The 21,745-nt window shown below is 43.0% G+C and overlaps 1 protein-coding gene across 2 annotated transcripts in view; it reads left to right on the forward strand.

Annotated features, from left to right (window-relative positions):
- Window positions 1-21,739, forward strand: part of ric1 (RIC1 homolog, RAB6A GEF complex partner 1) — a 36,170-nt gene extending 14,431 nt beyond the window's left edge. Inside the window, exons 3-27 of one of the 2 annotated variants that reach the window (XM_023419691.2) lie at window positions 3,789-3,868; window positions 5,093-5,200; window positions 7,262-7,407; window positions 7,638-7,774; window positions 8,739-8,830; window positions 9,533-9,621; window positions 10,685-10,829; window positions 10,947-10,995; window positions 11,488-11,658; window positions 11,812-12,024; window positions 12,249-12,287; window positions 12,743-12,853; window positions 13,188-13,277; window positions 13,381-13,541; window positions 14,346-14,484; window positions 14,589-14,705; window positions 14,910-15,317; window positions 15,451-15,762; window positions 15,970-16,128; window positions 16,654-16,790; window positions 16,958-17,238; window positions 17,393-17,605; window positions 17,789-17,966; window positions 18,064-18,252; window positions 18,463-21,739. In XM_023419691.2, the coding sequence (XP_023275459.1) occupies window positions 3,789-3,868; window positions 5,093-5,200; window positions 7,262-7,407; window positions 7,638-7,774; window positions 8,739-8,830; window positions 9,533-9,621; window positions 10,685-10,829; window positions 10,947-10,995; window positions 11,488-11,658; window positions 11,812-12,024; window positions 12,249-12,287; window positions 12,743-12,853; window positions 13,188-13,277; window positions 13,381-13,541; window positions 14,346-14,484; window positions 14,589-14,705; window positions 14,910-15,317; window positions 15,451-15,762; window positions 15,970-16,128; window positions 16,654-16,790; window positions 16,958-17,238; window positions 17,393-17,605; window positions 17,789-17,966; window positions 18,064-18,252; window positions 18,463-18,778 (4,080 nt within the window). In that variant the 3' untranslated portion in view covers window positions 18,779-21,739. The remainder of the gene's footprint in view (window positions 1-3,788; window positions 3,869-5,092; window positions 5,201-7,261; window positions 7,408-7,637; window positions 7,775-8,738; window positions 8,831-9,532; window positions 9,622-10,684; window positions 10,830-10,946; window positions 10,996-11,487; window positions 11,659-11,811; window positions 12,025-12,248; window positions 12,288-12,742; window positions 12,854-13,187; window positions 13,278-13,380; window positions 13,542-14,345; window positions 14,485-14,588; window positions 14,706-14,909; window positions 15,318-15,450; window positions 15,763-15,969; window positions 16,129-16,653; window positions 16,791-16,957; window positions 17,239-17,392; window positions 17,606-17,788; window positions 17,967-18,063; window positions 18,253-18,462) is intronic. The other variant, XM_023419692.2, reaches the window with a different exon arrangement.
- The last annotated feature ends 6 nt before the right edge of the window (window positions 21,740-21,745 follow it).

Consider the following 21,745-nt stretch of genomic DNA (forward strand, 5'->3'; position numbering starts at 1 on the left):
GGGCCCTTTTTGAATCTCACTGCCTGCGTGTTTTATTGGGCTTCAGTTGACAATGAACAACCGTCCTGCCTCTTCTTGCGTCATTATCTCTGCATGTGTGAACGTCCCAGGATCACCAAGAGTCCCGGAGATATGGGATGCGTCTCGACAGTGGCCTTCTCTCTTTATCTTTCTTCTCTTTCATCCACTGTTTTACACTTATCTGAGAAGATGAGTTGAAGTAAAGCTAATCATAGCCTCATGAAAAGATGAATGGGCGTGTAAATGCTTTCATGTATGTGGTGTGATCAAACTAGACATGAAAGGCAGGAGATGTTGAGAGTGGGAGACACCACTGAAGTTTTCCCTAGGTTGCCAAATAGTTTTCCCGCCCCTCCCCCTCCCATCTTTGATACTCCACTGAGATTCCCTGCCTCCTGTAATTGACATGCTTTTGAAGTACAGTAGTTTGCTAGTCACACTCACATTTCCTCTCTGAGCCCACACGGCCCCTCCTCTGGGAGGGAAGCCTTGTTGGGATGTGTGAGTATATGGGCTCAGCTCAGCGGGGGGGCTCCGGGGATTGAAGACTTCACATTGAAAGGACTTCAGAGTTATGAAGTGAATTTTCCTCCCAACTTTTAACTGGTTATATGCTAGATACAGAGTTTCTGCTTGCCTATATGCAGTTTCTTTTACGGCTTGATTTCTGCCCCACCCCACCCCCCACCCCCCTGTGATGATGGTTGGCAGTCAAGCCATGGAAAAAAATAGGTATTCATGTGTGAGAGTTTTTGTGTGTCTATAAATGTCCCATTGACTTTTGTGTCTGTTTTGGTGCAGCTCTGGAAACAGCTGCAGTTTAAATATTCTAAACTTTTCTTGTTGTTGAAATAACAAATCCAGGGAAATGCTCTGCCTTGATGGAGGTCTGCACTCCTCGAGTGCTTGTTATTGTTAATATGTGGACTGCATGAGCATATTGGGCTGTAATATTGAACTAGGTCATTGTAATGAGACTGTGTCCTACTGTGATCATATTAACTATATATAGTGCGAACATGAGAATGAGGTGGTTGTAGTATCGCTGTTACCTCAATGCACAATGGCTTATTTCAACAAACAGTGTAACAGTGACCTCTCCAGTCCACTAATCTCACTTTGATTCACTTACCCAACAAATCAGACTCTTTATAGAAACTGATGCATGGGAAATCAAGTAGAGCTTGTAATCAGTAGCAACCTTGTTTATGATATAATTGTTCCTCAGACCAAACCACTCAACACATGGTCGTTTAGTACGTTATCACTTGATAAGCAAAAGTCCTGTAATTTTTAGTATGTTACCAATCCAGTGTTTCCTGCGTTATCTTAAATGTCAACCAAAGGACTGAATCAAAGTATCAGTGTTTTCATGGAGAAGTGTAATGCCTGTAGCTGATGTGAGGCGTGTATCACACAGGGTGTATTAAATCATGAATGCGCATATCTCTGCAAACAACTTGTAGGTCGCTCTTGAGAGGAGGTTGAGGTTTGTGTCAAGGATGCATTACATGTTTGCAGAGTGTTTTTCACTTTGAGTAAATATTGTCTTTTGAAAGTGGTGGTTTTATCTACAAGTGTGCAGTGTATCACTGTCATCGTGTCGAGTAGTTAAGCAATAACATGGAAATCTTTTTGTTTGTGAAGCATAGAAACTTCATACGACGGGAAGTTAATTTAACGCGTCACTGCGCCACATCTGGGCCCGTGTGGCTGATGTTTGACTTGTATGTTGACCCTATCATCGCTGTCTGCCTCAACAAATATGTGAACTGTAATGTTTGCATAAAATTTCTGTGTTGGAGACAAAGCTTCTAATACTGTGCCGCAACTATTACATGATTCATGGGAATGACCACAACACCAGTTAACTTTATTGTTGTGTTATTATCATTATCAGTATTCAAATTACCCCAATAAATGATCTCTGTGTGAATTTAAAAAAAAAAACCCAATAAGACAAACTTCTTCAGTTGCTGACAAATTCTTGTCTTTCTGAAGTAGATTTTATGCCTGTTCGAGTGTTGTTTAGCAGTTTTTGTCTTTGTGTGCATCAGCAGCTTTGTGGAGCTCCAAGGCCGCTGATGGATTTAGCAGGCCTCAGTCTTGGCTCCCTCTCTCGTCTCTGGCTGCGGTTGCTCTTTTCTAGTCAAGCTTCATGTTGCTGCTGGCTTTATCCTCTCCCTGACTTGGGTTCTCTCATTGCTGTGGTGATGTGTTGGCCTGGTACCAGCAGCGCTGTCACCGCACTAGAAAAGTCAAGGGTTACTTCAGTGCGCTGCCACAAAATATGAGCAAAACAACGGCATACAGTGAAGCCCAACTGAATAAAACATTGTCAATAGTCGAATCATGGTTTGTGTGTCGAACTCACTCTGGTTCTAGGTGGTTCTGTTACATGACAGAAGTGTTTTTATGCACAGCCGTTGCAAAACCGTGGGACGTTATTGCTGACATTGGAGTCTGAGTCCAGATCAGGTTTCGTGTCATGTTTCAGTCTACAGGCTCAATTTCAGCAGTTTCCCTGACAGCACCGTGTGTGTGTGTGTGTGTGTGTGTGTGTGTGTGTGTGTGTACTTGTGGAAAAAGTCCTCCTGCAATATCAGCATGCAAATATTGTACTTAACTATTATTTTGACATTATAGATAGTGTGAGCGTCTCCACAGAATGGAGCCTGGAGCGTGTGTGTTTCAGCTTTTTTTAGATGCTGACAAATTTGTTTTTGAGCATCATTATCAGTAAAAGCAGCAGTGTGTACCTGCATATATAGTCAAGGGGTTGATGCAGTACATAATAACAGGCTAAATAGACTTATTTAAATGCAGTTTTTTAGCCTAAGTAAATTCAGTTTTCAGAAGTAATGAATAGGCAGCTCAGCCTGTTCAGGCCCATGCAGTGCAGGAAAATGTCAAGCAACATTCCCTGTGAATACAAATGTTTTGTCTGTGACAGTGGTTGTGTTGCAAATATTATCCTTTATAGGTTAATACATAGGAGACATAGAAAACAAACTGAGCATGAAATACCCTAAAATACTGATCAAGACTCCTTGCTGATGAGCTTTGGCTAGTAAAAATAATGTTAGACAAAATATTTGTCATGGGATTCAGATGGACTTTGCCAAATCAGGCAACTTTACATTGAATAGTATATGTGTGGGATTTTGTTTTCTTGAGATAACCAGCATGATCAAAGGTCCTGTTTTAACAAGGACGCACTGCCCCATCGATATGAAGCAGCCAAAACTGAGTCCAGCAAATATCAACCAGTTACAGGGGAGCAGTGACTGTTGTTTTAGACCCAAAGCTTTAGTCCAACACCTATCACTAAGTAAAGAAACAGTAACAGCAGTTTAGACCTACATCTACAAATGCATCTGGGGTTGTGTTGGTCATATATGTGCAGATAGCTTACTGTATAACATGTTCACATGATTCTTTTAACAGTGCTGTTTTTCAGTCTCCCTCTCTACTCTGCAGATCATGTTTATATTTTCTGATAAACCCCTTTCCTTCCCTCCAGTCCCGTCATTATTTTTCTCCTTGGCTGCCTGAAAAGGAAGTGAAAGCATTTGCAAGTTTGTGATGACATTTAAATGATAAAATTTAATTTTACTTTTAAATTCCCAGTCTAATACCTATTCATTTTCACAGTATCTCAGTGTCTTACACTTCTCTTTCCATCTCCCTGTGCGATAATAGGATAGTTGGAGAGTAAATAAACTGATCTGTTCTTTTAGTGACACATCTTTTCTCTCTTTTTTCAGACTGCCAAAGGCTACATCCTCCTGTTTGATGTGCTGGGTGGAGGGGATGACAAGTACCTCTATGAGCCTGTCTATCCAAAGTGAGTGCCGCACACACACAGACTGACACACACATTCATGCACACATGCCTATGTAAAGTGAGCCGAGTGAAAGGGGCCAAGCTGTAGCTTTCAGGGACGCCACACCATCATCAAATCACGTGTCCCTAAAAGAGCCATTAAACCATCGTTATTATGAATGTTATGTTACCTGTATCAACAGGTGGTTGAATGTTGCATGTACAAAACACAGCTACTGAGCAACACTCTTTATTTATTTGTTGTTTACATCAATCAGTTGAAACGGCAGATATCCTAATTTCTTGCTACTCTTATTACTGCTAATGAGAAATCATAATGACATTTCCGTTATAAACAAACACAGGAATGAATTTTGACAAATATTAAGCTCCAGCTACTTTTTTTTTTCTTTTTTTTTTTTTACCCTTTGGGTTATTTTTTTTGCACTTTGAAGAAAGTGTCAAGTTCCTCATTACACCCAGAGTGGGAAGCCAGAGTAGTCTCATCAGCTGGCAGCTGTCCGTCAGCGCAGCTGGAAAACAATGCCAGAAGTAATACAAGAGCGCTTTACTACTAAATCCTCTTAGGTAGTGTGTGAGAGAAAAGCAGGTAGTGAAATTTTAGAGGCTAATTGCTGCAGCAGTTATCACAGCATTATTAATGTGACCTATGTGGACCACCCCGAGACTACACCCATATGTGGATTGGAGCCTGGCTGCAGGGATTAAGTGTATTGAGGTTGAGCACTGTTGGCGCTGCAGTCCATCCCAAAGGTGTTTATGGGGTTGAGGTCAGGGCTCTGTGCAGGCCATTTTATTTATGGACCTCACTTTGTGTATGGCTGAACAAATTAGGAAGCATGCTGTTGTCTAAAATCCCCTTTCACACTGCAGCATGAAGTTCTCCCTTAAAACAAAGGGTGTCCAAACCATGAAAAATAGCCTCTCTGCAGGCCTTACTGTGTTCAGTTCCTTTGTATCATTCAAGCATCCAATGTCGTGTGCCTGTATGCCTTTGTGTCTGCAGTGTGTGTGTGTTTGTGTGTGTGTGTGTGTGTGTGTGTGTGTATGTGTGGATGTGTGCCTCTCACATTCCTAGACAGCATACCAGCAAAGTTTGGGCAAGTCTGGGCATATCAAGCAAGCTTTTTTCAGCCCTATGAGTTGCATTTTTTGGGTGTTCGGCACTTCTCTTCACACGTCAGTAAAACTAATAAATGTATTTGTATTAATGTGTTTGCACAGGGGAAGTCCTCGTGTGAAGGTGACCCCAGGTTATAAGGAGGAGCAATGTGCCCCCGCTCTGTCTTTAGAGATGAAGAAGCCTGTGGATCTGGAGGCTCCCATCACCAGGTAAATGCTCTACTATTGTCCTTTGTCTCGCTCTGGTTCAGTGTGTTTCTTCCTGTTGCGTCTGCCTCCACCTCACCCTCACTGTTGATCTTGCATGTGTCATCAAGTTCACGTGCACACATACTGAAACCATCAAAAGTAATGCTCACTGTGTACTGTAATTCAAGAGAATGTTATTGTTTTGTTTACATTTTCATATACACGATGTTTCTCTCTTTAATAGAAATTCTTCCATTAAAGGCTCTGAAAGCTACACAAGTCAAAACAAAATATATGTGTAATCCTAATACATTTTGTGCTGTAGATTTAAAGCCTGTAGCCTACACTGACCTCGGGATTTGAACTGCATTTACATTGTTTTTGTTCTGCTCCCCAGTGGGTATTTAAAGAAATTCCACCATTGTTGTAGCTTCTACTTGTGACCTGCACTTTGCGTCTCTGTGGAGGGCGTTTGGCTCAGAGTAATGGCTTGAAAAATTCTCTTCTTTGTCTCATGGGAAGTCAGCATTGGCAGTTAGAGATGGCTGAGGTGCAGTGAGAAGATATGCTTCTCTACCCTGTTAGACGTAAACACAGAGTCCTGCAGAGAAATGTACGTGAATCTGGAGCATCAAGGATTCAAATCAACCTCGAACAATTTTTTAACTAATTTTTAGTCTTTAGAACAAAATTTTCATCACTGTACGTCAGTCTAGGTCATCAGTTTAATGAGACCCATAAGCCGCCAAGCTCATTAAACATAATTCAGTTATGACATAACCTGACTACGTTTGCTCGCAAGTCGATCTGCAACATTGCTATCATCCTGATTAAAGCATTTCATAATGTTGAAGTCAGTATCACCGATGCTGTAGAAAGGCAGATCTATTTCCAGTCTTTTGCCCGTTGTAACACATTGTGCTTTTGTCAAAAAAACACCTTTCTGCACCCTGTTAAATCACAAAGGTCTCACACCGCTTTCACAGCATCGCAAGTTTTTCTTAGCAAATCATCCAAATTCCATAAAGGCCTATAATAAGCTAAATGCGCACTGTGGAAAAAAACCCACCAGGAGATCCCTCGTTCATTGTTACCATAGAAGCTTGCAATTGTTTAAATGGCATAGTTCTCAAATTATAATACAATTGATGAGAAGAAATAATCAAAGCCAAGGAACAACATTTATCTAAAATCTGTTGGATAAGAGCCAGTGTCTGCTGTTTTCTTGTTTTTGTGCTTTATGGTGGTTTCAGTCTTTGCTAGTTTCGGTTCCTATTTAGTTTCTTTCCTCTTGTTTTTCACTTTCCCTGTTGTCTCCCCCACATCGTATAACTTGACGTCTTTGTTTGCTGAATGACAAGAACTGTCACGCCACCAGCTTTCTGCTCAACTTTCTTTTTGTTCATATTTTTTGTTCATCTCGTGGTTGTATTGTGAGCGTCCTTCATGCCCCTGTGTTCATCCGTCACATCTCCTCATCCGTCTGCACTAGGGTAGATTATAGGGTAGTCAGCTGAAGGAGAGCGCTCTGTCAGTATTTCACAGGCACAGCTTGACGGTTGCAGGAGATGAGTGGGTGTCCCCTGCTGTGAAACTGCCGTAAAAAGTAGTTGCCTCCTCCACTGTGCTTTACACTCTTTGTCTATCTGTGTGTCTCTCCTTTCTGACGTCTGCTTTTCTTCTCTCGGCTGTCCCATTGTGTCATCATTAGTCCTTGGCCTCTCACACTTTTTGGAAGACAATGAAGCGCTATACACACACACACACACACACACACACACACACACACACACAGACACAGTTTGTTCTGTTGTGTGTTAGAAGACAGTAAGACTTGGCACTGTCAGCTATGTGGCCTCATCACATCTGACCAGTAAAACCTTCAGGCTTCACTCAGAGGGCACAGCTGGATGATGACTAGTCCACTGTTTTCTAACACTCTTCTGTTTGTTATCTTGTTCACACCCTTCCTACATACCGCCCCTGTTGTTTTTAAAGCTTCTTTTCCTACTTATTCCACTTTATTTTTTTCTTCTTTTGAATCAAAATGCACATGTGTGTGTTTCTTCTTGTTCCCACCAGTCTGCAGTCCCTCCAGGAGGACTTACTGGTGTGTACAGCAGACGGCTACCTCCATGTTCTGCACTGGGATGGGATAGGCAGCAATGGACGCAAGGCTATCTGCCTCACTACAATCCCCTTCTCACTAGACCTGCAGTCTGCTCGAGGTTAGACACGTGCACACAGCTAAACACAGGAGAAGACACCAGAACTGATTCTAGTTGACTGCAAACCACTTACTATTGTTAGGAAATAAATTATGAAGATTTCAATATAAGATGAACAACTTTGTCATTCCAAAAGCCCGTCATTAACTGCAGTTCCTGATTCAGCCTCTTTGTTGCATTGAATACTTCAAACTTTGTGCGTGCGCGTGTGTGTGCGTGTGTGTGTGTAGGTGGTCCCTCTCTGGACCTGGAGGGAGTGTATATCCGTTGTATGGAGTATTGTGTGACCCTGGATGGATTCGCTGTGGTTCTGAGTGACGGACGTCTGGGCTTCATCACACCGCTCAGCAACACCATCACTGCAGACGTAAGGACTCTCACCCACCTTTGTTAAACATGCACACACAGTTTCCTAAAGGGTAAACGCAGGGAGCGAACCCAGAATATGAAAAAAATGTATGATCATTTTTGCATTGAAAAGCTGATAAAAGCCTTGGCTTATGTTACTATGCAAATGAGCGTATGACATTATGACCCCACAAAAACCCCAGAGACCTTTTTTAATCAAGCAAATCCCTGAGAGAATAACAAATGTTCTGTTTTCTAATGATAACCAAGCTTTTTGTTTCTGCAAAGAAATTGAATGTTGTGCTGGGCTTTTGTGTAGGTAATAGAACCTGCTGCATAGCCATGTTTCAGGGTATCTCAGGGTACAGATGCCCTCTCTGGTCTCAGTAAAGATTGATTTAATGACAGCAGCACCAGTTACTTCAGTGTTCCCGAAGAAAAGAGACAGGACCATTTCCAGAGAAAAAAAATACTTTATCTGGTGATGCAACTTGTTCAAGTCAACAGTTTCTCATATTTTATAAATAAGGCTGCACAATATTTTTTATTTATGTCGGGAGACTATGACTCAGTACAGGGCCTGGAGCTGTTACTTTATCTTGGCTTGATTTAAGCAGCGATGGCTGAATCTGTAGGGTTTTTTTTTTCTCAGCATTAACAAGTTGTTCTGAAATCTTGGCTCGAAATTATGTTCTTGAAACTGGAAAGTGGGTGTTGAGGTCATCATTAAGATATGAATGTGTCCAGATATCAATGTTAAGTTAAAATTGTGATCAAGCAGTGTGCTAATAATGTGTGTTTCATTTAGACTTAATGTAAAATGTGTTTAATGGCCACAAAAGTTGAAAACTCATTCTGCTGACCTCCAACTGACATCATACACCCAATCGTTTACTCGTAATTCATAAAGTGTGTGTGTGTGTGTGTGTGTGTGTGTGTGTGTGTGTGTGTGTGTGTGTGTGTGTGTGTGTGTGTCTGTCCAGCAGCTGCAGGGCGTCTGGGCCGCAGACGTCACTGATGGCACCTGTGTGGCTGTCAACAACAAGTACAGACTGATGGCTTTTGGCTGCGCCAGGTACGTTTCTGTGCAACTGTCTGTCTGTATCTTTACAATATAGTGTTGGGAAGTAAACATTGGGGTGTGTTTGTTTGCATAAGTGTGTTACAGAGATTGATTGTTGTCCATGTGGTGTGTGTGTCCACTGTGAGAATCTGTCAGTTTGTGTTTGCAGAGGCTACCTAGTGTATGCTTGTGAGAAACTCCTCATGGATTGTGCAATCTGCCAGCTTGGCAGGAATCTCTCTTCCTCGCTGCTCCACGCTCTTCCTGTTCATCTTTTTTTTTGTTGTTTTTTAGTTTGTTTTGTTCCTTATTGAAACAACATGCGCACTCTGTGCTACAGTTTTGAACTTGAGACTTTTGAACATTATTATCCGTACACCTTTGAAATTAAACTTCCAAATGAAAGTGCTGGTTACTCTTTGCTGTGATTTCTGCCACTAAATGAGCTTAGTGAATGAGTTTAACTAACATATCAGTAGGCAGCAGCTGAAGAAAGTATATTTAAGCCTCTGCAGTCACACACAGTACAAATAAATACCTAGAGCTTGTGTTGTTGGTTTAGGGGTATGTGCATGCATGCGTGTCCAAATGAGTGTGCAGTCAAGTGCTGGGAGTAGTTCACAGCACAGAAATGTAGCTCAGAGGTGTTGTGTCAAATTACAGCCACCGGTCACTTGCACTGTAGCTGTTAAAGTGTGTTTGTTCTCATTACAGCGGCTCAGTACTGGTCTACATGATAGACACCACAACAGGATCCATGCAGCTCTCCCACAAACTGGAGCTCACACCAAAACACTATCCAGGTATCACCCATATGTATCTCTGTCTTCACCCTTTTTGTCTCCCTCCTCTCTTTGTCTGTCTCACCCCTACACAAATTCCTCTTTGAGATAACTTGCATTCCTTCAGCTGTCTGCCTCTTGGGTATACATCTTAGTTCACATCTGTTTTAGCCAGACTTCCATAATGGGATTTAAAGCCATAGCTCCACCTAGTGGTTGTAGCTGCCACGTTTGACCATCACTGAATCTATTTGTTTCCAAGGAATCTGCAAAAAGCACTTTCATTAAGTTTCCTCAAAACCTCAAGACTTAAGAGTGTTTTTTCCAGTAATGCTAGTCATTAAATGTATTTGTATCCAATATTTATCTGCAATTTTAGCTTTACAAACTAAAAGTGGGATTGTTTCAACAAAGGATTGAACAGCCTTGTGTGAGCACAATCCACTTTTTATTTCAGAGTTCATTCAGTAAGTGGATTGAATTAATTATTTAATATATTTATATATATATTTAATTGGTTATTATATCCATCCATGCAATGGTTATATCATTAGGAATTATGGTTATATACCGCTGGGAAGTAATAAAAACTATTTGATATAAAAAAAATACAATAAAAATCTTCATAATAAATCGTTCTAAGATGCATCGTTTCCACTGGGTTTACATTGTAATTTCCTATTTTAGCCAGTATGACTGTGAAACAGGTATTAAATCCAAGTTCTTTAAAAGTTTTAAATGTAACATGGTGAACCTTGCAGAAACCCTGGTCTCTCCACTGTCTATACGGTGAAGATATTAGCAATTAGATAGGAGCACCGACATAGTCTCATACACAGAGAGATAATACACACAGTGCTCTCCTTCACTGCTTAAATTCTTGGACACTAACTGCAATGTGTGTGAGAGGAGAGGAGTGTTTCACGATTGAAGCTAAACCATCACAAAGAAGAGCAAAATATCAATTGATTCAATGCCTCAAATACAACCTTGGCAAAAGCATTCAATTTGTATTTTTAACAATGCAGCAATAACTTGTGTGTTCTGAACTCTCCTGACTTCTCTGATTTCTTTACCTGTTCAGACATCTATAACAAGACGGGTCCAGTCAAGCTCATCTGTTGGTCACCTGACTACAGCGTTGCCATGGTTACATGGGAGTGCGGTGGCTTATCGCTGTGGAGTGTCTTTGGAGCTCACCTCATCTGCACTCTTGGAGAGGATTTTGCGTGGGTGGACACACACACACACACACACACGTTTTAATGCATATGCATTTCATATTAACCTTTATTTCTTGTTTCATGTTTTAAAATTCTTTTTGTATTTTTGTGTCCTCCCCTCAGGTATCGTTCCGATGGTACCAAAAAGGACCCCATTAAAATCAGCTCCATGGTTAGTGGAGCTTTAATACTGTCCCACTGTCTGTGTCTTAATGTAAAAAATTTAAATAAAACTTTTGATTTGTCAAGCATATTGAAGACATTCAAGGCCTCAAAGATCATCAAACGAATTGAAATGATAAAGAAATAATGACAGTAAACCAGAGTTAAAACAGGTGGTAGGGTAGTGGTTATGTTTTGTGGTTAAAATTCATTTCCCACTCAACCGTGTTATTTACAAGCAAATAGCTGTTCATTGAAATGGAACAGAAGTAACACAGCCTGAGCCTGAGCACCATTAATTAATTCCATCTTGTCCAATTAGAGTAATGAGTTTTTTCGTCATTGCATGTTTTGCATATTAATATTATTTTCCTGCATATTGGTATGCTTTGTTTGTTTTTTTTTTCATTATTTTAATGGGAATAAAAGTTTGTCCATTACATGTACAATGTGTTTTCTTTCGCCATTGTTCATACTGAATTTTGCACTCTGCCCTTTCCAGAGCTGGGGAGCAGAGGGTTACCACCTATGGGTGCTCCCTAACAAGCAAGAGAGGAGGAGGCAGGAAGAGCAGGAGGAGGTGGAGATGGTTGAACCCCCTCAATCCTCCCTGCAGGCCGGCATACTGCAGTTCCACTTCATCAAGAGTGCCCTCACAGTCAACCCCTGCACGGTGAGAGGAACGATCAAAACATAATATCGATTTTGTACACACACATACACACACACACACACACACACACACACACACACACACACACACACACACACACACACACACACACTAAACTTTCATGCTCTGTTTGTTGCTCTCTCGGCTGTGCAGAGTAACCAGGAGCAGGTGTTACTCCATGGTGAAGATCGCCTCTACCTGACCTGTGGTGACCCCACGCAGGTCCACAGCACCTCTGACTCACACCCGCACACACACTTACACCCATGTGACGGCAGCCCGCTGCATCACCCCCCCAACCCCGACTCCGCTCTCTCTCAGGGACTCAGCACTTTACTGGGACACAAGCACTGGCACGTGGTCCAGGTGAGGAAGCGCAGTCATCACACCTGGTTAGGTGGGATTTATGCAATGGTGAAAACAAATTAAGAGCTGATTGCTGCCTTGATGAGATTCTTGAATTACTTCTTGGGATCAGATGTCTAAGTATGGCACAAGCATGCTACCACAGAATTGCAGCCTCAGGCCACCATTATAAAATCACCAACAGAGGCTTTATTTACACTTTATTTCTTTTTGTTTTCCTCCAGATTCACAGCACATACCTAGAGAGCAACTGGCCTATACGGGTAAGTTTGTGTGTGTGTGTGTGTGAGTTGGCTACCCGGTGCACCAAGTGAAGTGTCAGGGAAGTTGTTAGTCACAGAAATGTGTGTTAAATTGTGTGTGAAACATGTAGACATCTGGTAACACAAACGGGTTAAAACAAACATTAATTACAGTTATCGTTTCACCCAGGCCACATGTGTACTCAGACTGTAAAACCTGCGACATTTACAGCAGCAATAATGTTTTCAAAATTGACTAATTATGCTGCCATCACAAGTGTGTGTACATAGGCAGAATTATTGTGCTACAAGGCATGTGAGCTAGAGAAAAAGATGAGAGTATGGCAGGAAACTGATGGTGAATATTAACTGTCAACCCTGTGTTTAGTTTTCTGTGTGTATTTGTAGTTTGTGTTAACAATTGAATGAAATTACAACATTGTCTGCATTTTGGACGTGTGTGTGTGTGTGTACAGTTTGCAGCCATAGACACAGCAGGCCAGTGCATGGCTGTAGCAGGGAGGCGGGGCTTTGCACACTACTCCTTATATACAAGGAAATGGAAGCTGTTTGGAAATATCACTCAGGTATGTGATGCCGTGAACTGGAGGACAAGAATCAAAATATGACCCTCTCTGAACGGCATTAGTGCAATTACCAATGAACAACTGTTGACTGGAAAGTGTTAACTTCAGGACAATACTAATTTTTATTTTGTCCTGAATGATATATCTCCAATTACCTTAAAAAAACTCTGCACAGCTAGCTTCTCTATCCCAGGCTAGAATTCATAGTGACATATTTATAGGCTGGCAAAATATTAGTCATGTGATAAAGATAAAGTTATATTTGAAAAATATTTCCAGTTGTGTGTTTTTTGTGTCCAGGTGAATAATAATGTGTGTTTGCTTTTGTGTGTAGGAGCAGAACATGACGGTGACGGGAGGTCTGGCTTGGTGGAACGACTTTGTGGTGGTGGCCTGCTACAATTTTATAGACCAGCAAGAGCAGGTGAGACCGAAGCACCACTCACGCCTCCATCATCACATGATTTTAGTTGCATCAGTCTCATTGCGACGTCTCTCTCTCTCTGTGGTCCCTCTCTTGACACTAGTTGAGGCTGTATCAACGCTCATCCAACCTGGATAACGCCTTTGCCTCGGTCACTAAGCTGCACTCAGACACTCTGCTGCTCAACGTCTTCAGAGACATGGTCATCCTGTTTAGAGCTGACTGCTCCATCTGCCTCTATAGCATTGAGAGGAGGAACGACAGGTGGGCGCTTTTCTATACACATTATGCTGCCAGGACAAGCCTATTTGTTTGTTTCCTGTCAATTTTTTATTTTTTTTTTATTTTATTTGTCTGTGTTTTTCATAAGTTGTAACATTAGGGATGATGTGCCCATTTGCTTTTACAACCAATACGTTTATCCACAGTAGTGGCAGATTTTCAGAGTGTGTCTTCACTAAGATCCCAGACTTTGAGTACTCAAAACAAATGCTTGTGCTGTTCAGAGCTGACTGTATTGTTTCTAAACTGGATGGTGTTCTGCACATTCAGCATAGTTTCTTTCCTTCACACACTCCCAACACCAGGGAAATCCCTGGCACCAGCAGTCAAAATAGTGTTAGGTAATAGTGTAACTGAGCTGCATTTTCCCTTGGGAAAAGAGGCTTTTAGTTAAAGCTACTGACCTAAAATCTATCACATGACAGAATTGGGCCTCAGCTTTACGTCTGACATAGTTCGTCTGGCCAGTCTCAGAACTTCACAACGTTGTCTAAACTGTAATTTAATTAAAGTATTTGTGTTCAATATTTTAGGCACCTTTCATTTTATTTCAGTTGCTTTCCAGTGAAGTACATTGATTTAATTTAATCAGGAAACCAACCTGAATAAAATGTTTCAGTTTGCTACATCTGTCTTGTTCTGTGCTTTCTGATGCTTTCACCTCTCAAACTTAAAGATTTACACCTTATAGTTGAAACCTTCCTCCAATAGTCTTCCTAATGTTTTAAGTGTTTTTACCTTTAAGTCACGATTCTGACTTACAGTGTGTTTACTTACACATTCCAGTCCAAACCCGTCAGCCAGCGTGGAGTTGCTGCAGGAAGTGTCGATGTCTCGCTACATCCCTCACCCGGCCCTCGTGGTCTCTGTCACACTCACGTCTGTGCGCACAGAGACTGGCATCACGTTGAAAGCCCCGCAGCAGGTAACACAAGAACACTGACACACACACGCACGCACACACACAACACACGCACATTCTATATAGGTAGCACGGTGATTCGTGTTTTTTGTGTGTGTCCATTTCAGGCCTGCATGGCAGAAAGCATCATGTTGAATCTGGCTGGCCAGTTGATCATGCTACAGAGGGACCGTTCAGGACCACAGGTACGAGAAAAGGAGACACCCGCTAATAACAAGAAGCTGGTGAGTTGGATTTAATGAATTTTAACCTTTCAACTGTATTCACCTGGATTCAGAAATTGCATGTCAAAACTTTAGTATTCTGTAGCAGCTGTGTGTCATGGGCCTCATCTCAACATATTGTTCACACATTTTTGGCTCAGCACTAGATTTCACAATGATTGTTAAATTAAGGATTCCCTGTAACAGTTTTTCTCTCTCCCCCAGCTACCATTTTGTCCTCCTGTAGTGTTGGCCCAGTGTGTGGAGAATGTGTGGACCACCTGTCGCTCCAACAGGAAGAAGCGCCACCTGCTGGAGGCCCTGTGGCTGTCATGCGGTGAAGCCGGCATGAAAGTGTGGCTGCCGCTGTTCCCCCGAGACCACCGCAAGCCCCACTCCTTCCTCTCCAGACGCATCATGCTGCCCTTCCACATCAACATCTACCCTCTGGCCGTGCTGTTTGAGGATGCCCTGGTACTGGGGGCGACCAATGAGACTGTGCTCTATGACGGGCTGCAGGGATCCTCAGAGCCGCTGGAGGCGCTGTTCCCTTACTGCACAGTAGAGAGGACCTCCCAGATCTACCTCCACCACATCCTGAGGCAGCTGCTGGTTCGCAATCTGGGTGAACAGGTATGTGGAGCCTCCTGTCTCATCACGTCAGCTTATTTAAAGGAGCGCTGGGGATACCAGAAAATCAACACAAATGCATTCATACACAGTCTGCACATTCTTCCCACTCCTTAATGTTCCCCTTCTCCCGCAGGCTTTGATGCTGGCTCAGTCATGTGCCTCCCTCCCCTACTTCCCCCATGTCATGGAGCTGATGGTGCATGTGGTTCTGGAAGAAGAGGCAACATCGCGGGAGCCCATCCCCGACCCTCTGCTTCCCACTGTGGCCAAGTTCATCACAGAGTTCCCCCTCTTTCTTCAGACCATCGTCCACTGCGCCAGGAAGACGGAGTATGCCCTGTGGAACTACCTGTTTGCAGCTGTGGGAAACCCCAAAGATCTGTTTGAGGAGTGTCTCATGGCTCAAGACCTGGACACAGCAGCCTCTTATCTGATTATACTGCAGGTACTCACTTAACTGGCAGTTTTTCACAACGTGATGCAGAGATCATCAAACATTTTCAGCCAAGGACAGAAACATGAAAAAAGCTTTACCATAAAACGAAGTCTCGTTCATAGCCCCACCAAAACTAATATCACTGTGTGTACCTGACTAAATCTGCTCACCTTCTCCTCCGTCCTCTGTCTCTTCCTCTGTTCCCGCCCTGTAAAGAACATGGAGGTTCCAGCAGTGAGCAGACAGCACGCCACCCTGCTCTTCAACACGGCGTTAGAACAGGGCAAGTGGGACCTCTGCCGACACATGATCCGATTCCTCAAAGCCATTGGCTCAGGAGAGATGGAGACTCCACCCCCAACACCCACAACTCAGGTGAGCAACTTCAAATCATCTCAAGATATTTTTTTCTTTTCTTTGACCCTGGCTATAGAAATCACTCATGATTAGAATTTTTACAAAATGTTCAGAGCTGTCGTCTCAAGGAAGTTCAATTAATCTGAAAAACCTATTTACACGTCCTCATATGTCCACATTGTCTAAAGGAGCCCTTTCTGCATTATGTACCAGTGTTAAAATGTGTTTTCAAAACATTTGCCTCATTTGCCATCATGTCTTCAGTGCTTAACTTGTAATCCATTTGTAGTGAAACCTCCCGCTGTAAGAATAGCACACATATATTAATTAATAACGTTCACATAATAACAACACAAGAAGTGTTTTGACATTTAATAACAATTCAGCACAAACACATGAGTCATGGAAATGCAGCATGAGCGGCTGCAGACCTACTTTGCTGGGAGTAGGAGGCTGTACTTGACACATCTTGTTTGTGTGTCCACAAACGTTTTACTATAGACCTGATGAAATTGAAACTAATGATGTGTATCTCTGTATCAGGAACCCAGCTCAACTGGAGGGTTTGAGTTCTTCAGAAATCGCAGCATAAGTTTGTCTCAGTCGGCAGACTCCATCACCACAGGAAAGTTCAACCTGCAGAAGACCTTCAGTATGCCTGCTGGACCCTCTGCTAAAGGGTATGGACACACACACACACACACACACACACACACACACACACACACAGAATGCATAATGAAGATTGCGAGTGACTACTTTTCTGTTTTGCTCACAATATTCACATTATTGTTTCCACATTTTCTTTTCTCTGTCTCTCCGTCTCTCTCCTTCGATTCCCCGACAGTCGGGACGTGGAGTGCGCGGAGAACATGTACATTGATATGATGCTCTGGCGCCACGCCCGTCACCTCCTGGAGCAGGTGCGCCTTCGCGACCTGGGATGCTTCTCGGCACAGCTGGGCTTCGAACTCATCGGCTGGTTGTGTCGAGAACGAAACCGCGTGGCTCACGTTGACGATTTTGTGTCGGCGTTGAAGAGACTCCATAAAGATTTTCTCTGGCCGTTCCCTGTTAATCCTGCAGGAAGCCTCAGCTCGCCCCTGAAGAACGGACGGTGTCGCACAGGTCAGTGACGGGATCCAAATAATGTAGGAGTTCTCCAGGAAACTACTGAAAGCTTTAAAAAGCTTCAAAATCCTTAAAATTGAAAAAAACAAAACAATTTTAACTTAATGCCAATATTTCATACTGCTTTTTTTTTTGTTGTTGTTGCTTTAAGTGCTGAGCACTCGGCTGTTGAAATCACAGTCAGCTGACAGCCTGTTGAACAGCGACATGGACACAGTGCCACCTCAGGCAGCCCCCACCAACCACAACTGGCTGGACAGGCTTGGGCAAAGGCCCAAAGACATGGACACGGCCTCGTCCGCTCACTCCAACCAGCACTCACCACAGACACAGGACGCCTTCCTGTCACTGCTCACCAACAAAGGTAACAAGACCTGAGGAGGTAAACCCTGTCCTCTCTTTTTGTCTGCGAAAGGTTCAGTCACATTTCCAACCAGCCTTCGGCTCTTATCGACTTGTCGATGTCGTCTGTTATTTTAATCACAGAATTGGTCACAAAGTTGTTTTTTTCTGTTTTAACATTTTCTTTTACTTCTCGTCCCTCTAGTGGAGGAGTACAGCATCGGCTCGGCCACAGACCTGACTGAGACCAGCTCAGTGGTGGACGGTGACTGGACGATGGTGGACGAGAACTCCTCCACTCTGAGCCTGAGCCAGGCCGAGCTGGAGCACATCTCCATGGAGCTGGCCAACAAGGGCCCGCACAAGTCGCAGGTGCAGCTCAGGTGAGTCCACTGTCGTCTTTGTTTTCGTTATTTCATTTCATTTAACATGAAAACCAGAACCAGTAGTTCGATGGTCGCTCCTCTCTGCCTCCTTCAGGTACCTGCTACATGTGTTCATGGAGGCCGGCTGTCTGGAGTGGTGCGTAGTGATTGGTCTGATCTTGCGGGATGCAAACGTGATCAAGCAGGTGATCGGCTTCCTGGACAGCCCAGAGGTTCCCCAAGAGACTGTGCAGAGTGTCCGAAACGGCTTATTGGCTGTCGACACATGGGCTTCCACTGACTGGTTGGTATAAAGTGTCCAGATGTGTATTTGTTGCTCCTGTTTTATCTCTTTCAGTTGTTTTAATCCCTTTTTTAATGTGATTCATTTTATCGTACCAGTTCGGGCTGCTGTGGTCACAGACGTGTCAGTGGCATGCTAATATTGTGATTGCCATGTCATGTCATGTTAATCCTTTTTTTCTCTCCACCTCTCTCGCTCATCTTTTTCCAGCCTGGGATACAAACCTTTTCTCAACCTGATCCAGCCGCAGCTGCAGCAGCTGTTGGACTCTTCGCCCGAGCAGGTGCAGCCCGAAGCCTTCCAGCCCACCAGCCAGAGCTCCAAACTGGGCGGCTCCGAGGGGCTGGGAGGTGCTGCTGTGCCCCGACCCGAGGACAGCAGAGGAGTAGCGGCTCCTCTGGGCCTGGCCCTACCCTCCCTCGAACCTGCGGGAGGGTTTCCTCGTCCGCCCTCTGAGGACTGTCCTCCGGAGCAGACAGAGGAGCAGGGAGAGGAGGAGGGAAACTACGACTGCACCTTGTCCTGAACCCAGGGGCCTCCTCTGGACTCTAACCTGTGAACTTTAAAGAGAGGAGGGACAGCAGCGACAGCAGTGGCTGACTGGAATTAGACTTTATTTTTGAGTGTGCGTGTGTGCGCGCGTGTGTGTGTGCGTGCATACGTGTGTGTGTGAGTCTGTGTGTGTGTGAGTCTGTGTGTGTGTGTGTGTGTGTGTGCGTGTGTGTGTGTGTGTGTGCGTGTGTGTGCGTGCACATTATGTACCTCTCCTGCAGGTTCTTTCAGTCAGTATTATCCACTCTTAAGATTTGCCCTTTGTGTTGACTAGAGCCCCTGTGGATACTGAGCTACCAAGAGAGCGACAGACAGCCCAACTGGCACAAAGACATCACAGCACAACCAGAAACAGGGTTCAGTCGAACAGGTCTCACCTTACCAAAATACTCTGATAGATAAAAAGCTCCCCTGTATCAGATTGATGTGGTGTTTGGAAGCTGTAGACCAGCACAGGAAGGCACCATGCTTTTCTTTTTCCAAAAAAACAGATATTTTGTGTGTTATTTTTTTCTTTCGCAATTGGAGTTTTTTTTTTTTTTTTTTTTTTCGTTTTTTTTCCCCCCTACTCTCCAAACAAAAAGCTCCATTCTTTCCTTTGGTTAATACAAACAGTGCAAGAATCAGTTCAAAGACAAAAAAATAAATAAACCTGAGTGTATTCGATCACAGTATCATGCTACATTGCGAAGCATAATGTAGAACAAAGCTCTAGTCATGCACCATTTACAAGATGCACTGAAGTGTGTCTGAGCGTGTGGTTAATTGTGCAGTTCTGTTTGTGTGCACAAGAGGTGTTTCATACTTTCATACCTCATATGATTTTAAAAATATTTTGTGATACCTTTTTCAATAATGTAACAGTGTACAAAATAACATTATTTTTCTATCACTTACACCTTGTTCCTCTTGAGTCTCCCTGTTAAAAAACAAAAAAAAAACAAACACAAAAAGCTCATGGTATGAATTCTGTGTAATTCTCCATAAGATGACGATAAGATTTCAAAAAAAAAAAAAAAAAAAAAAGTGGTCTCCTGAGAAGAAGAATCCACCTTTGCGAGTGGAGACTAGTTTCTTACCACTGATCAGTACCTCTGTTCATGTATTCTTCATGCACCAACACCCCGACCTTGCTGCAGTCCAGGCCCAAAAAAAGTGTCTTGAGGGGGGTGGGGGTGGGGGCGGGGGGAGTCTGAGCCAGAATCAGCTGACTGCTCTTCACCTTGTGGTCCAGGTTTTGACAACAAGCAAAGCAGATCAGTGTTCATGAGGTGAGGTGAAGTGAGGTGAGGTGAGGTGGGCGGGGGGGGTTTAAAAACCCATGCTATAAAAACCAAATCATACGATGCGTTATCCAGCTTTTAAAACACTCACTTGGGTTTCAGTCGGTCTGAGAGTTTCAAAAATATGTTTCCTGTCGAGGCAGATCATGAATATTGTGTCATTTAAGCCATCCCACTGCAAGAGCACCGTTTGATTCCCCTGTCAGTGTTAATCCGTGACACGTCAGTATCAGTCCGACAAAAGAGGATGAAACTGATGTCACTGTTGCCTTGGCTGTGGTTGTGTAATGGAAGAGCTGTTGTGTAATTTAACCTTCACCATCTGATAAGGACTTAACATTTCGTCCAGTCCAACATGCATATCACATCCCTGAACCGCTTGAGACAATGACTTCCGATTTCACTGCATGCATTCGTGTGCATCTGTGTGGAGTTCTGAATGCCTCTACCACATCGTATCGATAATGTGTTGACATGTTTGGTGACTTACATCACATGGAATTGATTTTTATTGTACTAGTCTCATTATTACTATTATTTATTGGCATTATAGCTGAATGATCATTGCTGAATTGATACCTGGAGATGTGCTTGGTTTGTTTTTAAGACTGATAAACTTTTTTTCCCCTTTTTAGTTAATCAAAAAGTTGTGTATTGGCTCTCTACCATAAGCACTAAAAGGTTTATTCACAGATATGTCAGTATTATGTTGTGCAATGTATTGAAATGTTACTCAGCTTTATTTTTTATGTTCACTGCTTCTTTTCTGTTTTTGTTTTGGTTTTTTTTTCCCCCATCTGTTTTTCTCGATACACCAAATCATATTTTATAGATAATTCTTTGCTCTCTTGTCAGTGTGTACAAAGACGAGCTGGGTGTGGTATCTGATGAAATTTAGATTCTTAAATGGTATCTGTTTTATGACTTGCCTGTATTGTCAGAACACTCTTCTCTATTCACAAAAGGGCAAAAATGACTTTGCGGCACAGTGCTGCTGTCGCTGATGTACTGTTGTCACTCAATGTAAATCCCGCTGCACCCTCGTTCCAGTGGGCCTGTCTCCACTCTGAACAAGCCTACAGCTACACTACGCTGCTCTGCTGTAAGCTTTACTTGACTTGAAAATGGTAACTTGATGAACCAAAGACTTTTACGTCCAGAGGCCTTCTGTTTTAAGCGGTTGCTTCGGTTGAGCGCTTGAGTCATTATGCAGAGGGAACAAAACCTCACACTCGCGCGCACACACACAAACACACACACATGACCCATCCCTCTCATTGGAAACATAACCATCAATGCTCAAACTAATGCTGACAGCATATGAGACAATTTCCTACGGAAATGAATATAGCAGATATTTTATGGTTTCCTTCTCTGCAGGCAAGGAGCGGTCGGTCAGGTGTGTCTCGTGGTACTCGGGTGTCACGTTCACACAGACGTGGACGGCGCTCCCTCCCTCCTGTGTACAGTTTAAAAGTATTGCCTGTTTCCTGACTCAGAGTAGAGTTTTATTTCTGGGGCAGGAGCAGCAGACATCCTCAATGCAGTGTAAAGATACTCTCTTGTACATTTGCCTTTTCTACTCATGTTTGGTTTTCTACTTCATTTTTTTCCCCTGTACATAAAAAACCAATAAATTATTTTTAAAAATGGTTTGT

This window comes from Seriola lalandi, unplaced genomic scaffold (assembly GCF_002814215.2).
Source record: "Seriola lalandi dorsalis isolate HSWRI2012SDOR001 ecotype SW California unplaced genomic scaffold, Sedor1 jcf7180002054606, whole genome shotgun sequence".
In the NCBI taxonomy this organism is placed as follows: Eukaryota; Metazoa; Chordata; class Actinopteri; order Carangiformes; family Carangidae; genus Seriola; species Seriola lalandi.